This window comes from Eleutherodactylus coqui, chromosome 1, assembly GCF_035609145.1.
Source record: "Eleutherodactylus coqui strain aEleCoq1 chromosome 1, aEleCoq1.hap1, whole genome shotgun sequence".
In the NCBI taxonomy this organism is placed as follows: domain Eukaryota; kingdom Metazoa; phylum Chordata; class Amphibia; order Anura; family Eleutherodactylidae; genus Eleutherodactylus; species Eleutherodactylus coqui.
In genome coordinates, this window is record NC_089837.1 from 47263817 (window position 1) to 47280615 (window position 16799).

At 44.1% G+C, this 16799-nt stretch overlaps 1 protein-coding gene and 1 long non-coding RNA gene across 2 annotated transcripts in view; one reads left to right on the plus strand and one right to left on the minus strand.

Moving 5' to 3' along the window:
* LOC136620522 (uncharacterized) overlaps positions 1-16799 on the plus strand; it is a 72355-nt gene that overhangs the window by 53882 nt on the left and 1674 nt on the right. The window lies entirely within an intron of this gene.
* The window catches only part of TFAP2D (transcription factor AP-2 delta), a 34690-nt gene continuing 33518 nt past the window's right edge, over positions 15628-16799 (minus strand). The window contains exon 8 of the mRNA XM_066595349.1: positions 15628-15847. Within this exon, the coding sequence (XP_066451446.1) occupies positions 15628-15847 (220 nt within the window). The remainder of the gene's footprint in view (positions 15848-16799) is intronic.

Here is a 16799-nt window from a genome sequence, read left to right on the forward strand (position 1 = left end):
GCATTGTGGCTTCAACACAGGCAAAGATCTGTTGCCTGGTTAAGCAGGTCAAGGGTTAATGCATCCTGTGCAGGGTCTGCTGGTGCTGTCCGCCTTGCTACATGGATGATCACTTGCAGCTTGATGCTGTGATACCCGGCTCAAAGATGATAGGCCCAATAATCCAATAAAGGAGCTTGGCAGCAGGGTGCCCAAGACACAAACAGAAACAAGATTTGACTATTTACAGGATATTCCATAAATGCCAACTCTTGGCTCTGTACTAGAGATGAGCGATCACACTCATCCGAGCTTCATGCTCGTTCGAGCATTAGGGTGTTCGAGATGCTCGATTATTGAGATGAGCACCACGCGGTACTTGAGTCAATTGCATTTCCTTCCCCGCATGTTTAGAGCCATTTTTTAGCCACTAAACATGCAGGGAAGGCATTACCACTTCCTGCTGACACATGCCAGCCTTGTGCACGTCTACAGCAATGAGTGGCTGCGGGATCAGGTGACCATCGAGTTCTTAAACTGGTCCTGCCCGCGGCTCGCCTCAGACGCATGCTGGCAGAGGTTGGGGAAAGAGCTGCAACTGAGATAGGGGAAGTGTTAGAGTAGGATCCTCTCTTCAAGAACCCAACGATCCTTCTTAGGGCTACTCCTCATTGTGTGCATTACTTTTTTTACTGGCTGGGAGCAGTAGTGCACCAATTCTTTTTTTTAAAGCATCTAGGCCTGTGCAGACTATCTCACATATCCCTTTCGCTGTGTGCAGTCAAGTAGCCAAAGTTCTCATCGCTAAAGAGTGGGCTACTTTTTACTGGGGCTGTGCAGACTATCTCACATATCCCTTTCGCTGTGTGCGGTGAAGTAGCCATAGTTATCTGCACTATCCACTGTGTTAATAGTTTTCTGCCCCTGTGCAGAGTATCTGACATCTACCATTCAGTCTTCAACGCAGTGCACTCCTACCGGGCTAGGGACCGCACCTCTGAATCCTCTGGCTGCTCTTCCTTCCTTCCAGCCTTGTCACTCCAGAAAAATGACAGATTCTGAGCAGGCAGACTCCCAGGAACTGTTACTGGGTCCCTGCCCTGAGTGGGAAAAAACGGTTCCTCACCCACCAGAGGAGTTTGACATGACTGATGCCCAACATTTGGAAGTTTCCCAGAGTCCGGGTGATGAGGCAGGGGACTTCCGGCAACTGTCTCAAGAGGATGAGCATGATGAGACACAGTTGTCTGTCAGTGAGGTAGTAGTAAGGCCAGTAAGTCCAAAGGGAGGAGAGCACAGAGGATTCAGAGGAAGAGCTGCTGGACGATGAGGTGACGGACCCCACCTGGTTTGCTAAGCCTACTGAAGACAGGGCTTCAGAGGGGGAGGCAAGTGCAGCAGCAGGACAGTTTGGAAGAGGCAGTGGGGTGGCCAAGGGGAAATGCAGGGCCAGAGCCAATAATCCCCTAACTGTTTCCAATAGCACTCCCTCGCGGCAAGACTCCGTGCGGAGGGCTAGGTGTTCCAAGGTGTGGATGTTTTTTAGTGAGAGCGCGGACGACGGACAAACAGTGGTGTGCAACCTGTGCCGCAAGAAGATCAGCCAGGGAGCCACCACTACCAGCCTCACCACCACCAGCATGCGCAGGCATATGATGGCCAAGCAGCCCACAAGGTGGGACGAAGGCCATTCACCGCCTTCGGGTCAGACCACTGTCTCTTCCCCTGTGCCACAACCTGCCACACAGATCCAATCCCCCATTCCAGGATGCAGGCACGAGCGCCTACCAGCCTGCACCCACACCCTCACCTCCACGGTCCTCCACGGCCTCTAGCAATGTCTCCCAGCACAGCGTTCCGTTGTCGCTAACACAAACCTTAGAGCGAAAGCAGAAATATGCCGCCACCCACCTGCATGCACAAGCTTTAAACGTGCACATCGCCAAATTAATCAGCCTGGAGATGCTGCTGTACAGGCTTGTGGAAATGGAGGCTTTCAAAAACATGATTGCAGCGGTAGTCCCGCGCTACTTGGTCCCTAGTCGCCACTAATTTTCCCGGTGTGCCATCCCCGCCCTACACCAGCACGTCTCCTGCAACATAAATCATGCCCTCACCAACGCAGTTACTGGGAACATCCACTTAACGACAGACATGTGAACAAGCACAGGCGGGCAGGGCCACTATATCTCCCTGACGGCACACTGGATGAACTTGTTGGAGGTTGGGACCGAGTCAGAGCCTGGGACCGCTCACGTGCTACCCACACTGAGGATAGCTGGTCCTACCTCGGTGCTGGTTTCTGCGGCGTTATATGCCACCTCCTCCAACCCCCCCCTCCTCCTCCACCGCCACTTCCCCCTCTCAATTAAGAAGTGTGAGCACGTCGCCAGCAGTCAGTAGCGCACGGCGCACAAGCACAGTGGTGGGGAAATGTCAGCAAGCTTTGCTGAAACTAATCAGCTTAGGTGACAAGAGGCACATGGCCCCCGAGCTGTTACAGGGTCTGATGGAGCAGACCGATCTCTGGCTTACGCCGCTGAGCCTCCAACCGGGCATGATCGTGTGTGACAATGGCTGTAACCTGGTGGCGGCTCTGCAGCTCGGCAGCCTTACACACGTGCCATGCCTGGCCAACGTCTTCAATCTGGTGGTTCAGCAGTTTCTGAAAAACTACCCACACTTGTCTGACCTGCTCAGCAAGGTGCGCCGCGTGTGCGCACATTTCCACAAGTCCACCACGGATGCTGCCACCCTCAGGACACTGCAACATCGCTTCCAGCTGCCAGAGCACCGACTGCTGTGCGACATGCCCACATGTTGGACTTCTACGCTGCACATGTTTGCCAGACTTTACGAGCAGTGTAGAGCAATTGTGGAATACCAGCTGCAGCATGGGCGGCGGAGTGGTAGTCAGCCTCCGCAGGTCTTCACAGAGGAGTGGGCATGGATGGCAGACATCTGTCAGGTCCTCAGAAACTTTGAAGAGTCTACCCAAATGGTGAGCGGCGATGTGGCCATCATTAGCGTTACCATACCACTGCTTTGCCTGCTGAGAAGTTCGCTGCAAAGCATAAAGGCCGACGCTTTGCGGTTAGAAGAGGAGACGGAGGATAACAGTATGTCGCTTGATAGCCAGACCAACCTCACGTCTATATCTCAGTGGGTTTTGGAGGAGGACGAAGAGGAGGAGGAGGGGAAGAGACTGCTGCCCACACTGCAGAGGGTACCCATGCTGCCTCATTCTCATCTGTTCAGTGTGTATGGGCAGAAGAGGAGGAGGAGGAGGAGGAGAATCCTCCTAGTGAGGACAGCGATGTGTTGCGTACTGGGACTCTGGCACACATGGCTGACTTTCTGTTAGGCTGCTTTTCCCGTGACCCTTGCATTAGACGCTTTCTGGCCAACACGGATTACTGGGTGTACACCCTTCTTGACCCACAGTACAAGGGGAACCTTTCCACTCACATTCTCGAAGAGGAAAGGGGTATGAGAGTGATGCAATACCACAGGGCCCTGGTGGAAAAACTGATGCTAAAGTTCCCATCTGAAAGGGCTAGCGGTAGAAAACGCAGTTCAGAGGGCCAAATAGCAGGAGAGGCGTGGGGATCAGGCAGCATGTCCCACGCAGGCAGGGGAACACTCTCCAAAGCCTTTGCCAGTTTTATGGCTCCCCAGCAAGACTGTGTCACCATTCCCCAGTCAAGGCTGAGTCGGAGGGAGCACTGTAAAAAGATAGTGAGTGAATACATAGCCGATCGTACCACCGTCCTCCGTGATCCCTCTGCTCCATACAACTATTGGATGTCAAAGCTGGACACGTGGCACGAACTTGCGCTGTATACCCTGGAGGTGCTGGCCTGCCCTGCCACTAGGGTGTTTAGTGCAGCTGGGGGGATCATCACGGATAAGCGTTCCCACCTGTCAACTGACAGCGCCGTCATGCTTACACTCATAAAGATGAACAAATGCTGGATTTCCCCTGACTTCTCTTCTCCACCAGTGGAAAGCAGTGGATCATAAAGATTCTTTTTGCTGCAACAGGAGAAAAATGCATCCTCTATTACTCCAAAAAAGGGGAGAAGTAGCTTGATCTGTCCCTCTCGGATATTACTCCTCCTCCTCAAACAGCATGTCATCATGTTGAACTGCCAATTTTTCTGCGGGCCAAAAGGCTCTGTTAAAAGCAATTTTTTTTCGGAGGGCTGCCTTCAGGCTCTGTTACAAATTAAGCAACAACGAGCTGTATCTTTGCAAAATGTTTATGGGTTTCAACTGCCCTCGGAGTAAAGCAATTTTTTGGGGTTACATTTGTACACTTGGTACACCTATTTTTCAGGCCCTCGCCTACACTGTTAGCAAACAAATTTTTCTGGGTTTCGCCTATACTGTTGATAAGCAATTTTTTTTAGGTGTTCGTCTACACTCTTTGTACACCAATTTTTCAGGCCTTTGTCTATACTCTTAGCCAACTAATTTTTCAGGCCTTCACCTATACTCTTGGTAAACAAATTTTTCAGATGTTCGCCTACACTGTTGCTACACCAATGTTTTAGGGGTCTGCCTATACTCTTGCTGCAGAAATGTTTCAGGGGTCCTCCTATACTCTTGCTACATAAATGTTACAGGGGTTCGCCTATACACATGCTACTGAAAGATTTGAGGGGTTCGCCTATACTCTTGCTACAGAAATGTTTCAGGGGTCCGCCTATACTCTTGCTACAGAAAGGTTTGAGGGGTTCGCCTATACTCTTGCTACAGAAATGTTTGAGGGGTCCGCCTATACTCTTGCAACAGAACTGTTTGAGGGGTTCGCCTATACTCTTGCTGCAGAAATGTTTCAGGGGTCCGCCTATACTCTTGCTACTGAAAGGTAGGAGGGGTTCGCCTATACTCTTGCTACAGAAATGTTTGAGGGGTCCGCCTATACTCTTGCAACAGAAATGTTTGAGGGGTTCGCCTATACTCTTGCTGCAGAAATGTTTCAGGGGTCCTCCTATACTCTTGCTACATAAATGTTACAGGGGTTCGCCTATACACATGCTACTGAAAGATTTGAGGGGTTCGCCTATACTCTTGCTACAGAAATGTTTCAGGGGTCCGCCTATACTCTTGCTACAGAAAGGTTTGAGGGGTTTGCCTATACTCTTGCTGCAGAAATGTTTCAGGGGTCCGCCTATACTCTTGCTACTGAAAGGTAGGAGGGTTTGCCTATACTCTTGCTACAGAAATGTTTCAGGGGTCCACCTATACTCTTGCTACAGAAATGTTTCAGGGGTCTGCCTATACACTTGCTACTGAAAGGTTTGAGGGTTTCGCCTATACTCTTGCTGCAGAAATGTTTCAGGGGTCCGCCTATACTCTTGCTACTGAAAGGTAGGAGGGTTTCGCCTATAGTCTTGCTACAGAAATGTTTCAGGGGTCCACCTATACTCTTGCTACAGAAATGTTTCAGGGGTCTGCCTATACACTTGCTACTGAAAGGTTTGAGGGGTTCGCCTATACTCTTGCTACAGAAATGTTTCAGGGGTCCGCCTATACTCGTGCTGAAGAAATGTTTGTGGGGTCTGCCTATACTCTTGCTACAGAAATGTTTCAGGGGTCCACCTATGCACTTGCTGCAGAAAGGTCTGAGGGGGTTGCCTATACTTTCACTACAGAAATGTTTCAGGGGTCCGCCTATACTCTTGCTACAGAAATGTTTCAGGGGTTCACCTTTACACTTGCTACTGAAAGGTTTGAGGGTTTCGCCTATACTCTTGCTACAGCATCGGTCAGCTTGAAAAATGCTCGAGACTCCTATTGACGTTAATGAGGTTCGTTCCTCGAAACGAGCTCTCGAGCATTATGAAAAGTTTGACCCAAGTAACAAGCACCTGAGCATTTTGGTGCTCGCTCATCTCTAATCTGTACCCATCAGGTGAACAGGGGTCCAGCAGTTCCTGCTCGCCACATTCTCTAGATACTTCAGTGCAGACAGCTTTCTATTGAAGTGAATGGAAATGGGATGGATAGAAATTTGTGAATAGGTATCAGGTAATTGTGGCATGGGCCCCAGAATGAACTTTATTGGAAAGCCCTAGTCACCCCTGTCCAAAACTGGTAATGAGATTTGTTCCACACAGTTGGCATGACAATATGTTGGTGCTGATATTCAAAAAGGGATCAAAAAGTGAACTTGGAAACCGTAGGCTGGTAAGTCTTACTTCTATTGTGGGGTAGGTAAAATGTTTGAGGGGTTTCTAAGAGATGTTATCCTGGAGGACCTACATGAAAATAGCCGTATAACTTAATATTGGCATGGGTTCATGAGGGATATTCCCTCTTATTTCATCGCAGTATTAGTATTAACTTTGTCAGTCACGGTATTGTTCCTATCCCCACCACTTAATGATAGTAAACAGAGGGTGGCTATTAATCCCTAAAGGACATGGTCTATTTTAGTTCTAAGGACGCAATGATTTTGGGGGGATTTTCATCCTCACTTTTCAAAAGAAATAACTTTTTTATTTTTCCATTGACATGGTCATATGAGGGCTTGTTTTTTGTGTACTAAGGTCTAGTTCTCAGCGGGACAATGCTGATAGCATTCTTTTATCTGATATCCCGCTGGGACTTCTCAGTGGGATACCAGCTGAAAGCCCTGAGAACAAAGCAGCTGTTTGCATATACAAAGCAGCTGCTGTTCTACAAGTTATCAGTGATGTCCAACTCTGCCTGCATTTAACTCTTAAGTAGCTAATTAGCTACTTAAGAGTTATGCAAAGATGATCGCTCAAAATTGTCACTCAAACTGTTGTTTGAGCGATTTTTGAGCGATCATCTTTCAGTGTAAATAGGGCTTAAGGCCAACGTTTTTTTGAGTTGCTTCTCCGTTTCATGGCTGTGTCTGTTTCCGTGCCACCACTTATTTAAGTAGCCGGATTTCCTTTCTCAACACAATTCTGTTACTATTTCCGGAATACTGTAAGTGATCATTGGTTGCTAGATTACTCCACCATAAATATCATACTCCCACTCTACCAACAACTGCATTTCTCACCGCTGGACACTCTCTTAGTACACAACACTTTTCCTTCCTGTTCGAGCTGATTCTACCCAGGACATTTTGACTAGGACTCTGTGGGAAAGAGACACCTTGGGTGCATGGTCTTTGCCGAACCCACTAAAATTCTTCTTCCTTGTCTTCTTTTTCCTTCTTCTTTTTCTTTTTCCTGCCTTTAAAAAGAAGGAAAAAGAAGAAGGAAAGATAAGGAGATGGAAAATAAGAAGAAGGAAAAGAAGAATGAAAAAGAAGGAAATAAAAGAGAATGTTTTTGCGAGTTCTTTTCCCTTCATGTACTTTTACTTCTTCATCCTTCATACTTTTCCTTCTTTTCCTACTACTTCTTTTTCCTTCTGTTTCTTCTTTCTTTCTTCTTCATTAACTTTGTATTAAAAACAGTTCAAACATACTTAGGAACACTCATAGGTCCCCTAAGGGCTCAGTCAGACAAGCATCGTTTTTATGCACTTGTGTGGGCTAAAAAAAGCCAGATCAACGCATGTTAAAAATGCGCATGATGGAAGCTCCGTGCCCATTGCGATTTTCATGCTAGTGCAATACGCTTTTAACGCAGCTTACTATGGGGAGCACATAAAAAATACTCAGGAAGTGCACAGCGGAGAAAAATGTAAGCTTAGGCCTCAGTCAGACGAGAGTGGGGTTTTTTGCGCGCCTATGTGTGTGAAAAAAATGCGCTCCTTGCATAAGTAGAAAACATGGAAACCGGCAAAGATTCATATGTGCAGCATGTGAAACTTTGCCTGCTCACTGGAGCAGCTGCTCCAGGAAGGCCCCCTCATCACTGAACACTGTCACAGTGTTCAGTGATGATGGAGATCCCCACGGGGACGAAAGAATCCTCTGCCACAGCTGTCACAGCTGTGGCAGAGGATTGCAATGCAATCTCATTGATTTTAATGGGGCTGACACTGCTGCCACCTCATTGACAGCAATTGCACGCAGGCAACCTCTGCAGTGATTTTCAGGGAAGGGCTTAAAATATAAGCTAGCTGTTATGTCAGCTAGCTAGCTATATCCCTAGCTGCAGTAAAAAATTAAAAAAATATACATTACCTCTCCGCTGCTGTCGGGGCTCCGGCACATCTTTTTGCTGGCTCCTTAGCATTCTTCTGAAGAACTTTCTCAATGAATGGCTGAGGGCTGCCTCTCATTGGCTAAGCTCTGTCACCAATCACAGGCAACACTCAGCTGTCATTCAATGAATAGCTGAGTGCTGCCTATGACTGGCTAAGCACTCAGCCAATCAGACTCAGCTCTTTCAAGAGGTAGGAGAAAGATCTTCACTACAGTGCTAGCGAGTGAGCAACAAGACACGCCAGAGCTGCATAGCGGAGGAGAGGTAATGTATATATATTTTTTTCTTTTTTTACAGCAGCTAAGAATGATTTTCAGGGAAGGGCTTATATTTCAAGCCCTTTCCCGAAAATCACTGCAGGGGTTGTCTGCATCCCATTGCTTTCAATGGGGCCAGAACACAGTGCTGTCACAGTGTTCAGTGAGGAGGGGACTCCCTGCAGGGAATCTTTATGCACAGCACGGACATTCCCGTCACACGCATGTACTATCATTTGTATGTGCAAAGATTTTGCACCTGCAAAGACGGACATGTGAACACATCATAGGGAACCAATGGTTCTGATAGAAGTGCTTTTTTGTGCACAAAAAAATGCTTGTCTGACTTCACCCTAAGAGCGCTATACATGGCTTTTATGGCTCTTACGCCAGTTTTAGGGGTATTGGTCATGTTTTGGTTGGGTTCTAACTAATTGGGATCAAACCAGAACTTCTTGCCAAAACTCACCAAGCAGCTGAACCAAACTTTTGAAAAGTTTGCTGATCACTTGGGCTTACCTCCTTATGACTCAGAGCGGTGATGACGGGATTGTAATTTTAGATACGTATATCGGTAAATACTACTTGTAGGTCTTTTGCATACCCCAAATTGGTTTGAACTGAACGCTCTTTTAATTCCCCCATAAATTAAATTCATACATGGGACAAAAATGCTGGTCTGAAGAGTTGGCGGGTCATTATGCTACTAGAGAAATAAATAAAGTGCAAAGAACATGAACATTCTGCAGAGTGTCTGTTGCATGCATGCCGGTGCTGCAAACACCCATGGTTGTGCCTTTGGCAGTAAAAGCAGGAAAACTCCTCAATTATTGTGGGACTGCAGCTCTGCACTGGGGCTGTCGGAACAATGAGATAATAGATGGTGGTCTCTTATTTATTCTGTCTTGTCTTATAATGCTAAGCAGATTGTTCAGATGAGATTAGAGAGGCGGTATGCTTACTGGTAGCAACAGATATATTATTTACTAACAGTGAGTGCATGTATGGAAGGCGAATTAATAAAACATCCTCATTTGCATACTGTTGCCATTCTGTCTTCTGATATCCTTTAAGGGGTTCCCCATGAATTACATTTATCACTTATCCATAGGTAGTGCCCATCCTTCCATTCAAACTCCTCTGGAATGGGGGCTCCGGACACCTGTTCTAGTGAACAATGGAAGTCCCAGCGATTATACATTTATCACGTATACTTTAACCCCTTAAGGACGCTCTTGCCCGACAATGGCTGTGAAAGGTGGCAAGACCAGATGTAGCACCCGTCCTCCGCCCTATATTGGATAGGTAGTATTGGGATCATATATAAAGGCAATGATGTTGCAATTATGCTGAAACAAAAGTTTACCCCATCATAAGCCACCAATAATAGTTATAATCTTTATTTATATAGCGCCAGCTTATTCCTCAATGCTTATTGTTTAGCCCAACATACACAGACGTAGTTTGGGATTGTAACCCTCACAAAACTGATTCCCAGTCTAGCCTACCATTTAGCCAGTACCCCAGTCTTCATACATATCCCTTAAAGGACATTTCACTTAAAGGGGTTGTGCTAAGAGCACAACCCCTGTTCATATGCCCTGTTGGTACATATCAATGAAATAGAGAGTGATCCCCTCTATGATCTCCCTTGCAATGGTTGCACGTTCCTTCACCAAAATCAGCTGATAGCCAGGGGTGCTAAAAGCAGGACCCAGGCTAACCAGCTACTTGTCCCAGGACGCACATCCTGGGAGGAGTTGTGCATGCTCGCACAATCCCTTTAATATTACCCAAAAAAATAATTGTTTATAACCATTATTACATCTATTTATACCAAGAACTGTGACTGTAACAAGAAGGTTTCTACACCGACATAGAAGGGGGTTCTTTACTGTAAGAGCAGTGAGACTATAGTACTCTCTGCCTGAGGACATGGTGATGGCAAACTCGATAAAAGAGTACAAGAGGATTTTTCCATTAAATGGGGAAAATTGACTTCTTCCTCATTGGTGTTTTTTTTTTTTACTTCCACTGCATCAACATTGGGGTTGGGGGGGTACTGAACTAGTTGGACGTAACATACTATGTTACTATGTTACATCGCTGCATAAAGATGCACAGATATAAATGAAAGGATCTTGGACTTGGAGTGCTGCCTACATCTCTTTATCTATGCTATGTAAGGACTTTTTGGATCAAGCCTAATTAGGCATGCACCACTCACTATACATGTATTACATTTTTGCTAAGAGAACAAGTAAAGCCTCAGCAGATCATGAAGTCTGTATGGGGGTCTATACTACAGAGCTGTAGTCACTCCATGTGCCACTGTATGGCACCTCCTTGTAGATCTGTACTATGGAGGCATTCTCCTCTACAACCAATGCAATGGCTCTTTACCAGATGAAATGTGACACAGTTTATTTGTCTCAGACAGATCCTCATTATACCACTGTGTAACATTAGTGGCATACAGATGTGGGTCATAAGCCCATGGGGTGCCATATTAGGGTTTCATTCAAATTGGAACTTGTGCAGAGCCATAATATAGTTACGTACATAAGGGCGTATCATTGATCATAGTTTTATACTCCGTCATATTTAAAAAACTCCACCAACCAGAACGTCCATGGTCAGTTGGCATCCAACATATAGACTAAATAAGGTAGCTACAACAAATGGTAGCAAGCACTCTTGAGTTAGACTTGGGTGCACCAACCTCTCTTCAAGTGCAATGTGCACCAGCTTTATCAGCAATGCGCAATTGATAACTTGGCATTGGCAGAAAGGAATACCAGGCTCTACCAGCCATTGTTTACTGATCCTTTTGTATCTAGAGACATATTCAGAAATGATGATTCATGCTCTAAATGCAATTCTAAAGCCCCACCAACATTTCTTGACACATTCTTCTATGGAGGAAAAAGCGGCACATAAATGTATTTGCAGAAGACAGCTGATGTAAGTATATTGATATATCTGCTCTATTGTCAGCGTGATGATTGGCACTTGATCGGATCATTCTGGGTAAGATTGGGCATGAGTTCTATTTCCATTAAGTTCTGTCTGCCACCTTAGTTCACTAAAAGCAAAATTTCCCCATAAAAATGGACTTTTACCAATCTAACACAACTAGAGATGAGCGAGCGTACTCGCTAAGGGCAAATACTCGAGCGAGTATTGCCTTTTACAAGTACCTGCCCGCTTGTGTCAAAAGATTCGGGTTCCGTCGGGGGGCGGGGAGAGGCGGAGGAGAGCGGAGAGGAATGGGGGGGGGAGTGATCTCCCTCTCCCTTCTGTCCCCCCTGCTCACTCCCGCAACTCACCGCTCACCCCTGCCAGCACCCGAATCTTTTGAGACGAGCGGGCAGGTACTCGCAAAAGGCAATGTTCGCTCGAGTATTTGCCCTTAGAGAGTACGCTCGCTCATCTCCAAACACAACCCTTCACACAATGCTCATTGTCATCTTTTCTTTTTACACTCCAAAACAATATCGCACCCAGATAGAAATGTCGGATTGCTGCAAAACTTAGCCTGCACTTATGTCTCAAGCGGAGTGATTACAGTTGTGGTCTCATTAGACACGGGGTCTTGTGTACAGAGTCCGTAGAATTGCTTCCCCTGTTGCCCTATAAAAAGGCTCTCAGAAGCCACTTTTGTGTAGAGGAGTCTTGTTGAGAGTTCGTTGACCACTAGACACCTCTACGATGCACTAGAAGACTTTTGTCCAGTTAACAGACTTTAAGAGTTGGTGCATCATTAAAATGAGAGAAGTAGGATGGATATTATGATCACTTATCACATATATTCTCATTACCATCACACATATAAAGTTTAATTTAATTCCAATAACTGCTTCCATTATTTTTTTTGTCAATAAGTGTACTTAAGGTGTTTTTCCCAAGATATATCCTTTTTCCCTATCGAAAGGATACTATTTATATCTCCTTCCCTATGATCAGTTGGGGTTCCAGCAGTCAGACCCCCTACAATCAAGCACTTAACCCTAATCCTATAGGGAATACATTTGTATCTTGGGCCAGCTACCTTAACTACATACCATTCCCTTGTCAATAAAGCAATCTTCCGACCTAGGCCAGGACTGGAAGCCATCTCGTGAACACCCTCTTATATTTGGTGATAGGGTTCTGTTCAGAAGTAGCCAATCACATTTAACCTCATGTTAAACAGTAGTCAGTACTCCGCTGCCATATATTTACAGTGATTCTAATTTACCCCATATTAAGATCAGCTCTTCTAAGAGAATTTTCCAGACATTTTCTTAGTTGCATTTTTCAGCAAAAACCATAAAGAGCTCACAGTACATCAAAGGGATCTGAATTTTAGAAGGTGTCAGTCAGGACAAGAGGACCAAAAAAGTTCCAAGCCATTACACATACCATGGAACACAGTGAGGATGGTCATCAAGAAGTGGAGTAAATTTGGCACAACAGTGACTGGACATCACTCAAAAATCGATAAAAAGACCAGGCAACATTGGGCCAGAAGGCTGTCAAGAGGCCTATAGCAACATTAAAGGAGCTGCAGGAGTTTTTGGCAAGTACTGGTTGTGTAGTGCATGTGACAACAATCTCCCATATTCTTCATATGTCTGGGCCGTGGGGTGTCAAGACGGAAGCCTTATCTAACAAAGAAAAACATCCAAGCCCAGGTATGTGTTGTCAAAACCTCCATCAAGTCTGCCAGAAGTCTGTGGAAGAACGTGTTATGTCTAATGAGACCAAGGGGGGAACTTTTTGGCCATATTTCCAAAAGGTATCTTTGGTGCAAAGCCAACACTGTGCATAACCAGAAGACCACCAACCTGCATTATGCTTTGGGGTTGTTTTTCTGCCACTGGAACTAGAACTTTAGTCAAAGTGGAGGGAATTGAAGAGTTCCAAATATCAGTTCATTTAGGCTCAAAACCTTTAAGTCTTTGCTAAAAAGCCAAAGATGAAGAGGAATTTCACCTTTAAGCATGGCAACCAAAGGCATACTTCTAAATCAACAAAAGACTGGCTTTGTCAGAAGATGATTACAGTTTTGGAATGGCTTAGCCAGAGCCCAGACCTGAATCCCATTGAAGATCTGCAGGTTGACCTGAAGCACACACAAGGTTGCCCTCGCAATCTGACAGATTTGGAGCTCTTTTGCAAGGAACAGAAGACAGAGATTGCCGAGTCAAGATGTGCCATGCTGATAGATACTTGCCCAAAAAGACTGAATGCTGTCGTAAGGTCGAAGGGCAAAGCATTAGTTCTAGGGTGTGCATATTTATATAACTACATTATTTTAGTTTCGATTTTTTTTCCACCCTAAATGTTTCAGTTTGTTTTCCAATGGAATTGTTCAGATAACGGGTCACAACGAAGGTGGAAATAAATCTGAAATGTTTCACAAAAACATGGCATTTTAACAGGGGTGTGTGGTCTTTTTATATCCAATGTATGTCATATGTCATTTTGTCATGGAATTTATGTGAACACATAACCATCACATTTCATAGAAATTTGTAGACTCCAAGCAAGTTCATGGAGTCTGGAAGATAACCAAAGTCCCTCAGAGGTACCATGCAGTAGACTCACTATCCATTAAAGAGGTTGTTCAGGGAGGCTAAATACTAACATGCTCTTGCAATGTTCAAAGCACCACTTCTTGCCCATTCCCAATACTGGGTCACTGTTCGGCTCATCTTAATAACTAAGCCAACCCCCTTCTCTGTTACAACTAATGTTAAAATAAAGTAAGGGTCTGGATTACTTATTAAAATGAGCTGAACAGCTAGCCTCCTTGATGATGTAATGCACACAGACAAAGGGGCCATGCTTTGTGACCGGGTGGTGGAATTGGGCAGAAAGTGGAGATTCTGTAATCGTGGATCCATTTAAGTACCTGATCCCCCTGGACAACTATTTTAGATCTTATTAACAAGACTATTTATAGACTTACTGTGCCAACAAAAGTGACCTTCAATGATGCTGCTGATCAAGTCTCACATCACAAGTCTAAAAGTGAGCTTTAGAGAACACACTTTCTGAGTTGCATGGTTGCCTTGGTAACCTTGACACAATCTTTGGAGGTACATTTTAAATTGCCGTACAAAGATTTATGCCAGCACTGCTTAAATCTTAAGACCCATTTAGAGGCTAAGATTATAACTCAAAATTAATTCAAATGATGACATATAAGCGATCATTGTTGCGTGTAAACGCTTCCATTGTTCACTCTTCAGCTGAAGAATGTTTCAGCTGGAGAGAGATAACCCTGTGTACCCTGTGTTCTGCATGGGAGTCAGAGATTACATTGAATTCTTTCGATAGCCCGTGTGAGAACAATGCTCTGCAAACAGATCCTGGATGCCCTTTTAGACGCAAATGAAGCTGATAAAGTGATAATGGACATTAGTGTCCATTAACACTTTATGCAAAACGATCGCTAAAACTGTCAATCTTTCAATCATTTGAAAGATTGTCTTTATGCATAAATTGGCCTTAAGTCTCTACTTTGGAGTCAAAGGTTTGTATCTTTAGTGGTGCTCAGCATTAAGGAGAGATCCATAAACATCCAAAAACAAATACTTCCAGGACTACCCGGTGACTGTTGCAAGTATTTCTTTTTTCTATATATTGGACCTTTTCATTTCCAGTTTGTATTATGAGAAGTGTTTTAACAGAAATTAATATATAGCTTTAAAACTTTAAGAAAAACACAATTTACTTTAGATTGAAAACACGTTCTTCAAATTGAAGGGAAGCGTTCTCTCTGAGCAAAGAACCGAACATCTTTACAAGATCAAAAAGTTTTTAACAACACGATGCAATACACATAAAACATAGTAAAATTTAATTGCTTTTCAATTTTATTATGCTCTATAAGTCATCTCAATATGGTGCTTTTGCTTCTCTCTTTCCCCCCATACCAAAAAACAGCTCACGTCGAATAAAAACAAGATGTGAAAAAAAAAAATCCAAAAACATGAAAAGAATTTTTTTTTTCTTGATTGGAAACTCATTTTTGTAGTGACACCCATCGTAGGGAACATCAATTGCTTCATGATATATAAGTAATTTCGAAGAATTTATAAACCAACTAAAAAGGTGAAAAAAATTCACGGAATTTACAATGTTCAAAAAGTTCGTGATTTTGGTCCCTTGTAAATAGTCCGACCTAAAGAGATATACAGTTTTTTTTCTTAAAAAAAATAGTCAGCAGCAAAAAAAACTCTAAAGGGAGATCAGTCCAGCTAGTCAGTCTTTTCAGTTTTGGCATCTTTTACGACAATGTCTGACGATTTCCTCAGAGGCCCCTTTTCTGAGTTGTTATTTCCTTGGCTGCTTTCCGACACCCCCCCTGATTTATTTGTCGTGTGTTTCTCCAAATAATTGAGCATCTCACTTAGGACAGTTTGGAAGGTGCTTAAAGCTGCACATATTGCTGGAGTCCCGAAACCATGAGTGATCAAGCTGGAATACACAAAAAAAAACCACACACAAAGGAAAAAGGGAAAAAAGGTTATACAGAGGTAATACGTGAAATAGCCTTGAAGTCGTGACATGAGATTACTTACAAAATCCATTTATTGTACAAGAATATTCAACAATTCTACCGGGAGAACGATAACAAGGAAGAACTCGTTTAACTGATGTTCTACGCGGAATATTTTATTTTAATTTGTTTATATTTTGGAATTTTTTTTTCTTTTTAACTTTTTGGATATTTTCTGTAATTGCTCAAAATAAAACCTGAAAAAAATAGTAATTTGACAGCATATCGGTATACTGCATTACTTTGAATAGAAAATTCACAAACGTTGAATGGATCTTGTCTACATTAGCTGGAATGTTCTTGTCTAATCATGCAACCCCTGGGCATCAGAATGGTAATTTTTTACCTTGAGAAGTTTCTATCAGAACATGGATTACTGTGAAGGATACATACAGGCGATGAATTACTTATTAGAGCCTTTGTCCTACGTAACCACAGAGACGGAGCAGATTATTTCAGTAAATGTAGCTCTGTGTTACAGACTTTGTCTTTAACGTTCATTTTTGGGTTCGTATTTTTCACATTTTTTTTAATAAGTTGCAAATATTTTAATAAATTGCATAATAGTTTACGTAGGCCTCAGCCAACAGGCCGTGTTTTCTGGAATCTATTCTAGTACTTAAATTGATTTTCCAGGACAAAAAAAATGTTGGGGGACAGGGAATGTTGTAAAGTAAAGAAAAGAAATAAGCCAAAGACATTTCCTTCAATAGCCTCTCTCCCACCCCATCATCCATCCCCACTGCTCCGATCTCAGAAGAAACTCTGTTGGTCCTAGAGAGGTATCATTTCTCCTTAAGGAGAGCACCCAAAAAGTGTGTGTGGAGACACCTACGGGGTGAGTGGGCTGGGGAGGGGGGCATCGCCTCT